Genomic DNA, 17,400 nt, shown 5'->3' with positions numbered 1-17,400 from the left:
CAGGAAGCTCAGCATCCCCCCGCTTCCTGTCCCCATCACTCCTTAACTGTAGGAGTAGGGGTCACTGTACAAGAAGCTGCTCCCCCATCCACCCAACCTCCGTGCATCTGGACATCCCAACCCCAGACACTCCTGCCAAGCCTCATCAACTACATCCAGAACCCCCCTAGCCCTCCATACCTAACCCCCCCCCACTTAACCTCAATCACTACAACTGGAGCCGCCCTGCAACCCTCTACCTCCAGACCCCCATCCCTGCACTCAGACCACCCCGCACTGAGCTCCCTACACAAACCACCACCCTGATGCCCCATCCCCTGCACCACCTTGAGCCCCACTGACCCCCAACTAGCTGCAGCCAAACCCCACCCCACCAAGCCCCCCTACCCCAGCACCCAGGACCCCCACCACTAAGACCCCCACACTCAGACCCCTCTGCTGAGCCCCAACCACCTTCAACTGGAAGCCTGTGCAGAGTCCCATTGCCTCTGTACCTGTAACCCTCCCAACGAGCCTCTGTGCATCCAGATTCCCCCGCACTGAGCTGCCTGCACCCAGAATCCACTCACCCCATATCTGGATCCCCCCACACTGAGCTCCTCCACACTTGGATCCTACCTGGTTGAGCCTGCCTGACCTACACCTGGTGCACCTGGCACAGAGCCCCAGGATGTTTCTGGGGCAAGCCCAGGCCTTGTGCTGTGTCAGGGTCGGGTGCAGCCTCAGTGCTGAGTCCCGGTCCTGTGGGTGAGGGGGCTGCAGGGTGATCTCCCATCTTTGTGCAGCCAGGGGCCTGTGCTCCCCACTGCCATGCTAGAGCTTCTCGATTTATTTATTGACAAATAAAACTTGCAAAATTTTAAAATATTGTGTGCAGAATTTTAATTTTGATTGGTGCAGAATTTTTAATTTTTTAACACAGGAATAGCTACTGAGGCCATCAATACAAGTAATTTGTATGGTTTTATAAATCCAAAACCATACAACCTACTTGTATTGATGGCCTCAGTGCCCTAAGCGGTCCCTTCCAGTCCCATGCATATGTATAGATAGTAACCCTAAACAATCTTTATCCCCTACTAACACATTAGACTATTTAAAATAAATCTAATTTACGTCACACATTTCACATAGTCTGGAACACAACATCAGAATGGTCAGTTTCACATTTGTCTGCAGTCATTTTCGCTCTCTCAGTCTTATACACTAGCATAAAACTGCTGTGGTGGGCTTTCCAACACTGCAGGGGAATGTTTACATTTTTAAAAAATCCTGGTTTTATAAAACTGTTTTTAAAACTATTTAATACTTTTTAATTCATATTAGTTTTTTCAGTGAGGTTTGTTTTAATGTATTATTAAACAAGCACTTGTAATATAAACATACTTTACAAACTAAAAGCTAGACATATTATGTAGTTTTCATCTAGACAGACCCTTTCCTGCATCCTCAGATCCAAAGCGTTACATGAAAAAAAGAGTGATGTTATTTTGGTCACTGCTTTCAAATTATTTCAACTTAAGACTTTCAATAAAAGTTTGAATTATTAAAAACCTTCATCAAGTCTCTTTTTTTCCTACTTCCAACAGGCAGCAAATTGAGCTCTCTCTAAAAAAATTATATTGTAACACCATCTGAAGAAAATTTGAATCACTTAGAAAAAAGCTACTGGTGATTAAAGACTTGCACATTAAAGCTACAAAACTGCATACTGTAATAAATAAATGCTTAAAATAAAAATCAAATGATTTTAATTTTGCCATTCACATTCACAAGGTAAAAAATTCACCTTTTTCTAAAAACTAGTAAAGACCAAAATAAAGAATGATAGCTCTTCTAAATTCCTTGTCTTCTCTATAATTACTCAGTTATTCATTAGACTATTCAAGACCTCCATTGCAATTTTTACACCAGAATTTCATATATGGGTTTGACTGTAAGGAGATGGTTACGCAAGGTCTACTATAAAGGCAAAGTATTTCCAATATTTATTTCTGTAAAATATCCTATAGTGGAATTCATATTTCCACACAAGAAAGAAGCAGTTATTTCGTTCCAGACAACTTGATAACATCTCTTTCAACTATAGTTATAATTATCGTGTACGAACTTCCAAAGCAGACGTTGTCAAGATTTAACATTAGCATTAATTTATGTCATAACTGACTGTTACTATAAAGAAAATGGCAAAGCATCCATTTCACCAAAGACAGCACGTATCGAAAGGGAAATTTCATCTTAATTACCACTAATCTCCCCATTTTTAATTAAATTGATCAGTAATTTATTATCTTTCTCAGCCTTAGAAAGCTGTTATCACGAAGCTTCCAACAGAGAACATATCTGTACTTCCCTTCTCCAATACTGTCGTTTTCAAAAAAAATGTAGAAGTGCGGCAGCATATTTCCTCAAATTCCTGTTCTGCCTCCTGTACACACACTATTAAAAAATAAAAACTTCACTGATATCTCTGGACCAGTTGTACAGCCTCGAGTGCCCTATTGCTCCACAAAGATTTAGAAGGAACATCACGAATCTAGTACTCCAGACTAATGGATACAATGGGCAAAATCCTGGCCCCAGTGAAGCTTATGAGAGTTTTGCCACTAGTTAAAAGAGCTTTGAGAAAATGTAACATGTGGAGTATAGAGTATTGAGTTCAGGTCACTTCCCACTGGCTTTACTTCACAATGGCACTGATTGTGACTTCACTGGATCCCAGAGATATCACCCATTCCATCAGAAGAAACTGCGGTAGGATAGCAGACAGAAAAGAAGTAATTTCAGAGGAAAGATTAACCAATTCAGAACTTCCCAACTTTATGATACTAAAATTAAATAAAACTGAAAACAACCAAAGAAGGACATAATGGGTTTAGTCACCTTGCCCCGGTGATAGTTTCTAATCTCTATAACATTCATCTTAGAACCAAATTATTCATACAATTTTAATATAAAACAATGAACAAGCAATTTAAGCATGACGTTTTCAGGTTTATCAATTATAAATCTGATGAAATAAAATTATAATTGGAAAGGTACTGAATACTTAAATCGAAGATCAGAATTATCTTTTAGGCAACTTAAGGAAGTCTTTTTCTAGGACTATAAATAATATTCAAATTAATCATTTCATTTTAGTAACAACTTTCACAATTAATACTGCGTTCTGACATTTACAAAAATATGATTATGTATTCTGGAAACCTCAAACAATCATCTGAAAGACATTCAAGAAAACGAAGAAACTTCAACTCTGCCATTCAAAGTTGCTTCTTTCCTCTCTGTGATCCAAAACCCAATGTCTTTCTACTGATTTCAAGGGGGTTTGAATCAAACCCCAAGTAATAAAGATCACATTATATTTTTTGAAAAAAAGCAGAATAAATTTCAGTGTCTTAGCCAATATAGCCATTTTTATTGAAAGAATTATTTGATTGCTAAAAAGATTGGGTTAAGCTACTGCTGAGTATATAACGGCATTTGAACATAGTCACTGCACTACCAACATCAAAATCGTAATTGTAAAGTACTTGGGAATACTTTGAGTATGAAATACTGTATGAATAATATTCTAACACTTTGGGTTTTACTTTACAATACATAGGTCCACGGAAAAGCAAATGCATAAATTTCCTGTACACAAATAAACAAAATGCACACAAAATCTATGAGAGCCAGTGGGAAAAAAGCAAAATATTACATCAGTTGCATAAACCTCAAAGAACTTTACATCACATGCTCATGATAAATAATTCTCTTTAAACACAATATTTTCTGCATACTTTTGCATACAATTGCTTATTATTATGGGCATCTAATTATTGTAAATGATCAAGGTTTTTGGTTATCAGTATGGTCTGTCTCAAGTGTAAACAACAGATTAAGATACTAAGCCCCCATTTCACATAAATTTATATTGTAAGGAAGAACAACAGAAAAGAAAACAAATATTACACAGAAGTATAAACATTTTTTTAAAGTTTTCAAACTTTCCACAAGGAGTGAGTTATTTAGCTAAACTAATAAATACGCTTTATTAAATGCTCTTCAATTATTTGATATTCTGACAAGTAAAATCCTTATGCAACATACCTTGTTAGGATATAGATATTCAGGCCTGTCTGTAAAGACCTATACTCTAAGAATTTAGGTGTATTCTTATCACTTGGCTAGTGATAGAGGTATAAAAGAAAGAATCAAAACCACTGTCTGCCAGTGTAAGGGCCTTCTCTTACTGTGACAGTTTGTGGCCCTGTGCTTAGGCTCAGGCCTTTGGCTAAGCAGCAGAGGCAGCCATAAGCTGGGAAGTGAACGGTCACATCCTCACATTCCAAACTAGTCACACTGAAATAAGGTGCTATTCGGCTGTTAGGAATACAATCCTGTCCTGATAGTTCCTATCACCTCCAGAGAAAGGGAAGTGCCTACAAAATGTAAAAGGAAACTTAGTTTGATAGCATCCTGTCTGGCAAGAACTCACTTATCAATAGCTGGGGTGTGAAATCCTCACTTCTGTATTGTCTTGTCATTATAGTTCCCACTTTGCTGTTGTTTGTCTGTATAATCTCTGTCTGGTTCTGTGATTGTTCCTGCCTGCTGTATAATTAATTTTGCTGGGTGTAAACTAATTAAGGTGGTGGGATATAATTGGTTACATAATCATGTTACAATATGTTAGGATTGGTTAGTTAAATTTCAGAAAAATGATTGGTTAAGGTATAGCTAAGCAGAACTCAAGTTTTACTATATAATCTGTAGTCAATGAGGAAGTTAGTGGGTGGGCATGGGGGTAAGGGAGATGGGAACAGGGAATGGGGGTAAGAAAATTGGAATCATGTTTTGCTAAAGGGGGAAATGGGAACAGGGAATGGGAGTAAGGAAGTTGGAATCACGTTTGGCTAAGGGTAGGAATGGGAACAGGGACACAGATGTAAGGCTCTGTGGTGTCAGAGCTGGGAAGGAGGATACTAAGGAAGGAAACTGGAATCATGCTTGCTGGAAGTTCACCCCAATAAACATCGAATTGTTTGCACCTTTGGACTTCGGGTATTGTTGCTCTCTGTTCATGCGAGAAGGACCAGGGAAGTAAGTGGGTGAAGGAATAAGCCCCCTAACATACCTTAACAAGTTTCAAAAGGTGATAAAGATCTTCAACCTCATCTCCTTCACACCTGGTATATACTCTTCCAGTGTCCACACTGGTACCCTTTATGGTGTGACGATAGAGAGGCAAATCCATTGCTTCAGCATACAGGTCTATGGCATGATGTCCTACTGTCTGATACATGTAGCTGTCCAGCTCATCGGTCCCTTCTGCCACAATTAAATAGAGACAAATATGACGCTAAGTACATCATTCAGCATTTACAGAAAATCTTAATACTTTAAAAGCACCAAGAATACCTAAATCTGAGTATTCCTTAGTTCATTGACACACACATCTATGATGGCATCTCTACAAACATGGAATAAAAAAAATTGGATTTCTCCCCTCTTATAACAATGTGTCTCATGCAACTGCCTACTTCTTAATGTAGGCATTTCCAGTGCTTCATCCACAAATCCCCCACTATGGATCCAACCCAGAACCAAGTGAGCCAATGGTAACTTTGCTTTGCTATGCAGGAGGAGCACAACCCCAGAGGCACAGACGCATAGTTTTTACCTGTGTTTCAGCATACTTAGTGCAATATACATAGAACACACTGCAGCACTTATTCTGGTGGTTAGAAATAGGCTGTCAAAACTTCCTGAAACTTAGCCATTAATATATTTAGTACTGACAACACGATACTCACAGCAAGTTATTTCAATATAAATGGAACAATAGAGGATTACAGCAGTAATTTTATATTGTTTAATGCATTGTAAAGAAAGGGAAATATTTGTTGTTGCATCCAGGACTTTTCAATCTCCTTTCCTTTTAAAAACTTGGGGTAGAACTCACCAAACTTCTCGCTGCTGCTGCTTTAATTAAGAGACAAATTTCACTAAACGTTCTTACCAATTGGTTGGCAGCTAATCAATAACAAAAAAGGCAGCACATGTAGATTGTAATAATTAAACCCCAAACCTTGCAATTCACATTTTACGTAAGTCAGGAGTTATCCAACAATTGTGACCATTATTGATAATTTTTCAACTGATCAATAATAAAGAACACTTAATTATTGCTCAAACCTACAATTCACTGGTAAAATTTGATAGAGTTCAAATCTGTAGGAGGGGCGGCCAGCACATCCCTTGGCCCGCACCGCTTCCCACAGCCCCCATTGGCCTGGAGCGGCGAACCGCGGCCAGTGGGAGCCGTGATAGGCCGAACCTGCAGACGCAGCAGGTAAACAAACTGGCCCGGCCCACCAGGGGCTTTCCCTGAACAAGCAGCAGCCCTAGTTTGAGAACCACTGGTCTAGAGGGTTCTGTAATCTTAACAAATTAACCAGGACCGGAGAAGTTGATTTTACAAGAAAAATAGTATTTTTAAATTTATATAAAATCTGATACCTGAAAAGAACAGACAGGGTCCCTTTTAAGCTGCCACTTAGTTCTGAATTTGCAGTTACTTTATTACTTGAGGGTCTCCAGGCAACTGTGGTACAAGATAAAATAAAATGAATGGGATAGGACCTACTGCTGCCTGGGGCACCTCGGTTAACTTTCCATCATATTCCCTACCACATACACATAAAGAGGCCATTTTATGATTTGAATGACAACATTGATGTGGCTACATTAGTTTTACAACAAACATATTTCAAAAAGATTAGAGAGGTTTTGTCCTGGGTACCAAGGGAATAAACTTCCCCAATCAACTGATTTTATATTCACCTACTCTACCAACGATTCACACATGAACTCCTTCTCCCAGCAGGCACACCTCCTCCTCTGCTTCCCTCAAAAACCTCCACACTTTGGATGGCAAAGGAGACACCCTTTTCAATCGTGGGGCCTCATTCCCCTCTCACTGATACAAAAGTCATCTCCTTTCCAAATCTCACCTTAAACCCTTCCTGTTCATCTTAATTTAAGAGTGATGCTAAACCTCACTCACTTTTCACTATCTTCATTACTGTACCCATGCATTCTCCCCTTACTACAGTACAAGAAAGTATTTATGCATTTTCCTCCTTTTAAACTGCAGAATCCTTCCTTTTACCATTTTTCATTTTCTTGTATAGTTTTCTCTTGTTTGCTGCTTTACAAGCGGCTTTAACAAATTCTCTAAATTGTTTCTCCCCTTCTTCACCTTTCTCTGTAAAGATGTCTAGGATACCTGCAATATGTGCAAAAAAATAGCAGGGTTTAACTCAGACACAGCTGTGCCTCAGCTGCTTCCTATTTCAGAAAGTTTCCTACAAGCAATGAGGCATTCTTACCTGTGTTTTCAGTAGGTCTTAAGTTGGCTAGAGCAACAATCTGATGCCCAGCAGCAACACACTGCATCATATTGTAACAGCTGTCCTTTCCACCACTGGAATTAGAAAAAAAATGAAATTATCAGACAATTAAACCAGCCACTGCTAGGCACTGTCGTCCTTTTTTAACTTTTACCTGATTACTTCAAAATTATAACACAGGGCCACAAAGTTTTCAAATAAGAAGTATTAAGGAGAATTAGAACAGTAACAAACATCTAAGACTGTACCATACAAAATCTTTATAAGAACTTTATAAGAGTTCAGTTAGATCTAAAATCCATATGGTTTATGTGAAATTCCTAATTTGATGGCAGAGAGAGAGAAACTTTCATTGTACGAAAGCTCTTTGGAGAAGACGCTGTCTTTTGCTCAAAGGATTAGTGATGGATCACAGAATGTTTCCTCTCTAAAATATTGATTTTTAAAAGCAGCGGTGAGAACCTGGCTTCTGGTTGTGCGCCTGGATATAACTGTGGACAAAATTAATTACAGGTGCATTTTAAAGCAACTGGCACAACAGGTCCCTGTTGTTCATCTAAGTGCTGATGTAATATAATATTTAATATAAATAAAGTGCAAAATAGATTTGATTTTGAAATTAATAATCCAAAATTCAAAAGCTAAAAGAATACTCCGCCTCTGCCAACATGGCAAAGGCTGAATCCTTTTCCCATTGAATTTAATGGCAAAACTCCTATTTCAGTTACACATAATCAAGTCTTAAACAAATATCAAGTAATAATAATAATAAAGCCAAAACTATCTGATCTATAGAATACTACACTTCAAACATCCATCTTCAAATTGATAGTCACTGCACCACAACGAGAGGGGAGAGTCTGTGCTTTACCTCTTTAAGAGGCAAGGCACAGAACTCACAGCCCCAAGGTGGGATGGCTATGGTGGTTTTAAGCCACCTTTGTGTCCTCCCAAATCCTGGCTGCTCCACAGGCCCTACAGAGCTGTCTTGTTATGGCAGCCTGTCCTCAGCACTCTCTCTAGGCTCCCAAATGTCTGGAGCCCTATATGTTGAGCCCTAACCCACCTCTCAACACACCATTCCCACATTCAGTCCCACCTCAAGCATGACCCCTATGCCAGAGCTGACAAAAGGATCCTAGAAAGGCAGCCTTACAGTTGTCCCCGAGTTCCCGTGCCTTAACTTATACACATAATAAACTCCTCTACACTGATTCTAACTGGCGGTACTACTAAAATCATCTGAGAAAGATTCATATAACCAGTACAGCATCCTTTCCTTCCATACTTTACCCATCTGTATATGAGGAAGGAACAATCAGTTGCACACATACAAAATGGGAAATGACTGCCTAGGAAGGAGTACTGCAGAAAGGGATCTGGGGGTCACAGTGGATCACAAGCTAAATATGCGTCAACAGTATAACACCATTGCAAAAAAAAAAAAGCAAATATTATCTTGGGATGTATTAGTAGGAGTGTTGTAAGCAAGACCAAGAAGTAATTCTTCCACTCTGCTTGGCACTGATGAGGCCTCAGCTGGAGTATTGTGTCCACATTTCAGGAAAGATATTCATAAATTGGAGAAATTCCAGAGGAGAGCAACAAAAATGATCAAAGGTCTAGAAAATGGGACCTATATGAAGATAGAAAAAAATGGGTTTGTTTAATCTGGAGAAAAGAAGACTGAGGGGGGACACGATAACACTTGTCAAGTACATAAAAGGTTGTTACAAGGAGGAGGGAGAAAAAATGTTCTTCTTAACCTCTGAGGATAGGACAAGAAGCAATGGGCTAAATTGTAGCAAGGGCGGTTTAGGATGGACATTAGAAAAAACTTCCTAACTGTCAGGGAGGTTAAGCACTGGAATAAACTGCCTAGGGAGGTTGTGGAATCTCCATCATTGGTGGTTTTTAAGAGCAGGTTAGATAAACACCTGTTAGGAATGGTCTAGATCAGAGGTTCTCAAACTGTGGTCCATGGACCACCAGTGGTCCACAAGCTCCATTCAGGTGCTCTGTAGATAGTTCCCTGGGCAGCCTCACACAAGAGAATGAAGGGCTACTGTCATAAATATAAAGGGAAGGGTAAACCCCTTGAAAATCCCTCCTGGCCAGAGGAAAAATCCTCTCACCTGTAAAGGGTTAAGAAGCTAAAGGTAACCTCGCTGGCACCTGATCAAAATGACCAATGAGGAGACAAGATACTTTCAAAAGCTGGAAGGAGGGAGAGAAACAAAGAGTCTGTGTGTCTGTTGGTATGCTGCTTTGCCGGGGATAGAACAGGAATGGAGTCTTAGAACTTTTAGTAAATAATCTAGCTAGGTATGCATTAGATTATGATTTCTTTAAACGGCTGAGAAAAGAACTGTGCTGAATAGAATGACTATTTCTGTGTGTCTTTTTTGTAACTTAAGGTTTTGCCTAGAGGAATTCTCTATGTTTTGAATCTAATTACCCTGTAAGGTACCTACCATCCTGATTTTACAGGGGTGATTCCTTTACTCCTATTTACTTCTATTTCTATTAAAAGTCTTCTTGTAAGAAAACTGAAGGCTTTTTCATTGTTCTCAGATCCAAGGGTTTGGGTCTGTGGTCACCTATGCAAATTGGTGAGGATTTTTACCAAACCTTTCCCAGGAAGTGGGGTGCAAGGGTTGGGAGGATTTTGGGGGGAAAGACGTGTCCATACTACGTTTCCCAGTAAACCCAGGTAGAGTTTGGTGGTGGCAGTGGTTATTCCAAGGACAAAAGATAAAATTAATTTGTACCTTGGGGAAGTTTTAACCTCAGCTGGGAAAAGTAAGCTTAGGAGGTTTTCATGCAGGTCCCCACATCTGTACCCTAGAGTTCAGAGTGGGGGAGGAACCTTGACAGCTACACACCCATGAAGGCATGGCTTCACTAATTCGGTGCCTGGACCCTGGAGAGTCAGACATACATGTAAGGTGAGGTGGTGGCCTTGGAGGGAATGGGGGTAGGTGGGAGGGAGACAGCGGGGTGAGAAGAGGGGGTGGGGCAAATTTGGGACATGCAGGGCTGCAGCGGTCAGAGAAAGAGGCGACTTTCCCCAGCTCCAGGGCTGCAGCTACTGCAGAGAGATGGCCCTCCTTCCCAGCCCCAGCTCAGAGGCTGCTGAGGTGGGGAAGAGAGGGAGATATCCCCCCTCCTTCCCAGCCCCAGCTTGGGGGCTGCCACGGCAGGAGAGAGAGAGAGACAGAGACTTCCCTCCTTCCCAGCCCCAGCTTGGGGGCTGCCGCGGTGGGGGAGAGGCAAATCCATCACATTAGAAAAGTAAGACTACTGATATTAAAATATGAGTTATGTGCTTTTATTTGTAAAACAAAAAAAAAGTAAATTATGATTAAGGTTTTTTATATAGCGCTTTTATCCAAAGTGCTTTACAACAGTTAGCTAACAGTACAAACAACATTTGGAAAGATCGTTAAGTGGTCACAGAGACCCTCAGCAATTTTCAAGTGGTCTGTGGGAAAAAGAAGTTTGAGAACCACTGGTCCAGATAATACCAAGTCCTGGCTTGAGTTCAGGGGACTGGACTAGAAGACCCTCAAGGTCCCTTCCAGTCCTATGATTCAATGATAAATTGCTCTCTCATTTCATTGCTGTTAAAATTTAATATGAATTTGTTAATGAACAGGTTTTTAGCAAGTTTCTAGTTTGGGGCTCAATCACTTTTCAAAATAACCATGATGTCAAATTTCTTCTCAACAGCCAACAGACAATATAATTTAAAGCCATATCTCTATTTTGATACAACATGCTTGGTATAGTTAACTTAGTTACTGTTCATTTAGTTACCAATGAGATGGAAAAAAGACTAGATGTATCAAGAAACAGTAATGAGACAGAGAACCTTACCCTTATAGAGACTTCTTTCTCAAAACTAAGGGCCTCAACTTAGCCCCGATTTTGTCCCTAAATGTAACTGTAGCCAAAACAATTATACACGAACTGTGTAGCCTTTACATATCCAACTACAAAATTTATGAGTATAATCGGGAAGCTACATATCTAAGCACTATAAAATGTACCCACAATTATTTGTACCAGCAAAACTGTGGGTGCAAACTCAGAGACTGAAAGTCACCAGTCTTTATATTGCTCTTGCTAACATTCTCAAGAGAAGGGCCATGAAATTAATAGGCATGGTAACTGAATTACACTCAGTCCTCAGAGGTACCACAGAAACAGGGTTGAGACATGTTGCTGGGACAAATCTAAAGGAAACTTGAACTGCTACCATCTGTGCCATACACTGGGAAATCCAGTGTTGGCTTCCACAATCTGGCATGTTTTCTGAGAAAAAATTTCCTTCTAATTTTTCTTTTAAACTACAAAATAAAGGACTAATTTAGTACATTGGCTAACTTACCAAAGTTCTTAAATATTATTACACCATTCCAGTATTAAAATAAAAAATGCTCAAAAATAAAATATCTGCTAATTTCAAAAATTGCTTGAAAAGAACAAGATAGATTTTTAAAAGAAGGATGTACTTTGACATGATTTTAGGCCCAGGGTCCCAGTTTGTTGTTTATGGACTACTTGCTGATGGTCTGTATAGTGCTGGATGGTTACCTAGAGCTGACTCTCCTCATTTCCAGAGAAGAAAAAAATGACAGATGGAAGGATGGGGGATGAAAAGAAGAGCCAAAATAGAAAGTGCAATAAACTTTTTTCCAATAGGACAAAACATGCCAAAGACAGCTAAGCTGTACATAAAAGTCCTTTCTTAATATCACTTCTACACAACAGCAATTTTTGTAGCTGCCACTGACGTGAAAACAATCATAAATGGGAGGGAAAACAGTCTGTGCAATCATGAATGGGAGGACATGCAGGTCCAACAATATTCAGCCCTCCACTGATACTCAATATTGATGAGCTGGAGAGCCCACAGAGTCAACAGAAACACCAAATAATCATGAATTGATATCCCAGCATTACACTGTTGGGGTTTTTTTGTATACCACTGCATGATGATAATCACATCAGGCCAGAACTCCATGATAGTTCTGTGACTCTTAGGGACTCCATTTGTCAAAATACTTCCTGTCTCCTTCCATTGCTTTCTAGCCTCTGAGAGAGAAAGAAGTGTTTTTCATCTCTCTCTCTTTCTTTGTCCTACTAGCTGATGGAACACGGTCAGGGCTTTTTATTTTCTTTCTTCTCATCTCCTTTACACCCTAAATTCCTGACTAGTTGGAGGAAGAAATAGGATCACTACAACATCTGTCTGTTTTTTCAGTGCTACCCACAAAGCTTCAAATGGAGCACCATCAAACCTAGGGATTTAACCAAGTGAGGCCCCCCGCAAAAAGCTCCATGCAGCTCTAGAGCAGTGATACTCAGACATCAGTGGTTTGGGAGCCCAATTAGCTATTAACATTACCCAAAAGAGTGTGAATTCATTCTTTCATTTACTACTGTACTAAATACTCATATTTAAACAGTATGACCGGTAAAAAATTTTTTAATATACACACATACACATATAATTCTCACAGTAAATAAGTTAATAACTTAGTACAAGTTGATAACTTAATTGGTTAATAAGTAGAAAAAGCATCCTGACTGGCTAATAATTAAATCACAGTGTTTTAACATCATGTGCTGCAAATTGCTGTGGGAAACACATTAAAGAGCCATTTGCAGCTTGTGAGCCTCAGTCTGAGTATCACTGCTCTAGAGCCACAGTTTGAGATTTGAGTATGGAGATATGGAAAATAATAGGAGGCCAGAAATGGTAGTCAGATGGTCTGAGCTCCTGGAGCAAGATAGATGTCTGGTTGCGGCATTCTGGGTATCCTGACATTTAGAGTTTTGGGAATATAATAAAAGAAGGAACTGCAATAGATATGAGACTCTTAACGATTTCAACAGAGGCACAGCCACAGTTAGGACAAATTTTGGCCACAGGCACGACAGGCAGACTTGCAAACAAGGGGAATATGAAAGAGAAAAAAAAAGGACAGTAAAGATTTCTTTAGCGACTATCCAAGACCTCTGAAAAGGATGTCCCTCATATTCTTGCATGTCACTGTTCACACACACACCAAAAAAAAAAAAAAAAATCTAGACTAATTCAAGATGGAGGAATAAGAGGAAAACTTATTTTGGACAGACCACTGGCTTTAAAATGCCTGATGATTTCTGATTTAGCAGAAGTTACACTTTGAGGTTTACTCAATCACTACCTCCTTAGAAAGAGACCGTCAACTTTAAATATTGTCAATACAAAAATAATTAGTTAAAATAGATTCAGATACTACTCCTGCCTATCAAAAGCACAAAAGAATGTTTTTTTTAATAGAGAAATTTTCTCTCTCTTATCTTTTACATTACTTGCAGTGAGTAGGTTAAAAAATCAGACTTTGGCATCTCTTTAAAACAAAAAACTCTTCTTAAAACTTTTTCTTAAGCTAAATCCATCCTAGTAAAACTGCCCATAAAAATACCAGTCATGTTACAAACCTCCTTCTTAAGATTTTATTTCATGCTGCCTTCTAGCACATTCCACTGAATAGCCAATATCAAAATAAATACTTCTAGAACTTGAAATCAGGATAAAAAATACAATTTTTCACAACAAAAAACAAATCCCTTTTTGTTGTATAACATTTTCTGTCGGAATAATTTTAAACTATAATCCTGGCGAAACCCAAATTTTAACAGGGCTTCATACAGGTTGCAGGACTCTATCCACGGAAAGTCAATATAGGATCTTTACCTTAGTAAAAAGAAGCTATGGCTCGGCATCTAAAAATAAAAATATCACAGGGTTCATCCAATACACAAGCACAATGTCCTGGGTAACCTTCCTGGCTTACATGAACCATTAATTTACTATCATTTCTCAATGAAAGAATCTAGTTATCTTCTTCAATGAAAAAATAATTTAAATAAATGTCAGAAAATATAAAAACCTATTTAGAGTGTAAGAAGTTCAGAAAAGGAAGCAGCAGAAGGGTAGGAGAAACAGTCCCAGAGACAGAGGGCTATGTCAAGTGCAACTACATAAATGAATGATCTTTTTAAAATGATGAGAGAGATTAAATGTCTCATTGAAACACACATTTGCAAAATTGATCCTAAAAGTGAGATACTTGGAAAGGGGAAAAAAAAATAGCCTGAAAATCAACTGAAAATGGGTGAGATGAGACAGAAAAAAATAGCAGCAGCTCACATACATACAGCACTTTTCCTCCCAAAGCATGTTACATATAATTACAGGGGACCCCCAAAATGCAGCAGAGGGCAGCCACTGACAACACAGAGCACACTGCAAGACACAGGGGAGAGTGATGACGGCAGGGTGTGGGCCTTTATTTACTTATTTTTAAGTATGACAGGATGTTCAACACCCAAAGGCAGAGCCAGGCAGTTGTGTAAGGCCTGCTACTAGGCACACAATTACACACCCACCACTGAGATGCAGCCAGCTGAGGCAGAGCAAGCTGCGGAGGACAGAGCTGTTTAAAAAGCCTTGCTGTGTTGAGGGGGGGGGGGGGGAGGAAAGCAAGAAATGCGCGAGCAGGAGAGTCCCGAGCGCAAGGCTGCGGGTTAGCAGCCCAGTCCCTGCTATGGGCTCTGCAGCACCCCCCAGGTGCACGAGGTGTGGCTCAGTCTGTGCAGCAGGGCAGCCCCCCACAGCCACGTTACCTGATTAAGGCCACTACTCTCATGCTGCTCGCACCCCCCGGGCTGGGCTGACACTAAGAGGGGAGGGGCGGGGGGGCTGGGACACACGGGCGCTACGACAGGCTGCAGCCGGCGCCCTCCTTCCCGAGCCACGCGCCCTTCTACACGCTCGCGCCGCTGCCGCCCGGCCAGACCCGCCCAGGGCAGGCCCGAGGCTGCCTGAACCAAAGGGCTTGTGGTGGGGGCCGACCCGCGCCGCTCTCCCTGCGGCCGGCCAGCGCCCTGCCCCTGCCGCTCGGGCCGGGGCTGCCGCGACGGGCGGGCGAGCGGCGCGGGGCGACGAGGGCTGAATGGCAGGCACCGCGCTGGCCGCCTATGCGAGGGCAGACGGGAGGCGCCGCAGGGAGGCCAGGGCTGATTCTGGGGGGTGTTCGCAGCGCGCCCGCTGCTCAGAGCCCTTCCAGTGCGTGACATGCAGGATGAGTCACCTCTGAGCTGTCAGCTACTGCCCTGGGTGCTCACCCTGCTTACCGGAACCTGTTTCCCCCATGACAGTGCCCTCTCTCTATAAAAAGAAAAGGAGGACTTGTGGCACCTTAGAGACTAACCAATTTATTTGAGCATGAGCTTTCCTGAGCTACAGCTCACTTCATCGGATGCATGCGATGAAGTGAGCTGTAGCTCAGGAAAGCTTATGCACAAATAAATTTGTTAGGCTCTAAGGTGCCACAAGTCCTCCTTTTCTTTTTGCAGATACAGACTAAGAGGGCTGATACTCTGAAACCTCTCTCTATAGTTATTGTTGGCCGTGACACAGCAGCCTGTGTTGTCCCTGGCACCAACATTAGTTGGTCCAATAAAAGATATTACCCCACCTTATCTCTCTGGAGTTAAGGTTGCCAATTTTGGTTGGACATATTCCTGGAGGTTTCATCACATGACATCATCCTTAATTAAGGATTAATCTTTAATTCCTGCAGACTCCAGGACAATCCTGGGCGGTTGGCAACCCTACTTTCAGTTATCAAAGCCTGCCTACTGATTTGAATGGTGCTGAAAGTAACAAGGCTGGTTAGTTTTATTCCTATTCAACAGCAACTGTCTGGAAAGGCCCTTACTAGGCACAGAGATATTTAAAGCATATTCTCCCACTTTTTCTGGGAGTGGTTATGAAGAATTCAGCACAGTTTACAGGCACTTGTCTCTCCATTGCAGCTGAAGGAGGGAAGTTGAAGTGGGGGAGTTAGTTTATCGTTTTAAAAGTTATTAAATAAAAAACAGGAGAGTGTGTAACTCTACTCACATGTTGAATAACAATGTCATAAGTAGAACAACAATAACAACACATGCACACACCCTGAAAATAAGGATATTCATCTGTAGATTTGGAATCAAACTTTGCAACCCATTCCCATCATTGTAAGGAATCAAATTATAATACTGAATACAAACACCTTGGAATTCAGATCCAGATCCAAATTCTACAGTGTGGGCTCATCTCTGGGCCAAAAAAAGCCCTTTGTAAATACTGGTACAAAGTCAACAAAGTTGTAAATTTGTAACTAAAAACAGAATATGTCTCACACTCTGTTTTAGCAATCTACGACTGCACAGCTTGGGGCATCCAAAGCTACCGAACATGTCCCCAGGATAGGAGATGGGGGAGTGACCACATGCGGACAGCTCCAAATAAAGAATAAAAAGTGATGAACTGAAGATTGTGCATGGGACTGGTAACCCCACTATGTAACTCCACTATGTAAACTTACTAAAGAAATAAACACTGGCAGCCATACTTGAAAAAGAGCTCCACTTCCTATGAAGAATATGATACGCATTGGTCAGAGTGTAAGGAAGCCTATGTCCTGAAAATTCCCTTGCTCAAGACCAGATCAGTAATGAAAATCAGTCTTTTGAATATGAGACCAATGTTTCTTTGCAGCCATTTTGAAAAAAAAAGGGCCCTTTTCCAAAGGAATGATATTATTCAGTGCTACTTAATTAATATCTTATTAGGCTCCAAGGGGCTACAATAGGTGGTGTCTTCCTTTTCAGATCGCTGTGTGTTTGAAAGCAGGAGTTAAAAGTAAAAGGCAATCAAAAGTCTGGTGAAGTTAATTGTGAACTTTTTTTAAGTAAGAATCTTTAAGCTGTGGATAGGTTTGGATCCAAAACCAAGACGGAAAGCATCTGTTTTAATGTAAATTACCTAACTGATAAGGTAGAAGCCACTGAAACCTGGGCTGCCTATGAAACAAATACAAGAAAATATGGGTAATTCCTCTGTTTTGCCTACAATTAACAAAGGTATTTGTATAAAAAGGAAATATTTTAAGCA

General features: G+C 40.6%; 1 protein-coding gene across 2 annotated transcripts in view; it reads right to left on the bottom strand.

Moving 5' to 3' along the window:
- The window catches only part of DPH6 (diphthamine biosynthesis 6), a 377,259-nt gene extending 362,019 nt beyond the window's left edge, over positions 1-15,240 (bottom strand). The window contains exons 1-3 of one of the 2 annotated variants that reach the window (XM_084632603.1): positions 15,084-15,240; positions 7,380-7,474; positions 5,123-5,316 (exon numbers count right to left, since the gene is read on the bottom strand). In XM_084632603.1, the coding sequence (XP_084488729.1) occupies positions 5,123-5,316; positions 7,380-7,474; positions 15,084-15,106 (312 nt within the window). In that variant the 5' untranslated portion in view covers positions 15,107-15,240. The remainder of the gene's footprint in view (positions 1-5,122; positions 5,317-7,379; positions 7,475-15,083) is intronic. The other variant, XM_084632602.1, reaches the window with a different exon arrangement.
- Positions 15,241-17,400: the final 2,160 nt, after the last annotated feature.

This window comes from Lepidochelys olivacea (genome assembly GCF_965140295.1).
Source record: "Lepidochelys olivacea isolate rLepOli2 genome assembly, chromosome: 6".
Taxonomy (NCBI): Eukaryota; Metazoa; Chordata; order Testudines; family Cheloniidae; genus Lepidochelys; species Lepidochelys olivacea.
Note: the sequence above shows the minus strand (reverse complement) of the source record. Positions and strands in the feature narration are given on the sequence as shown.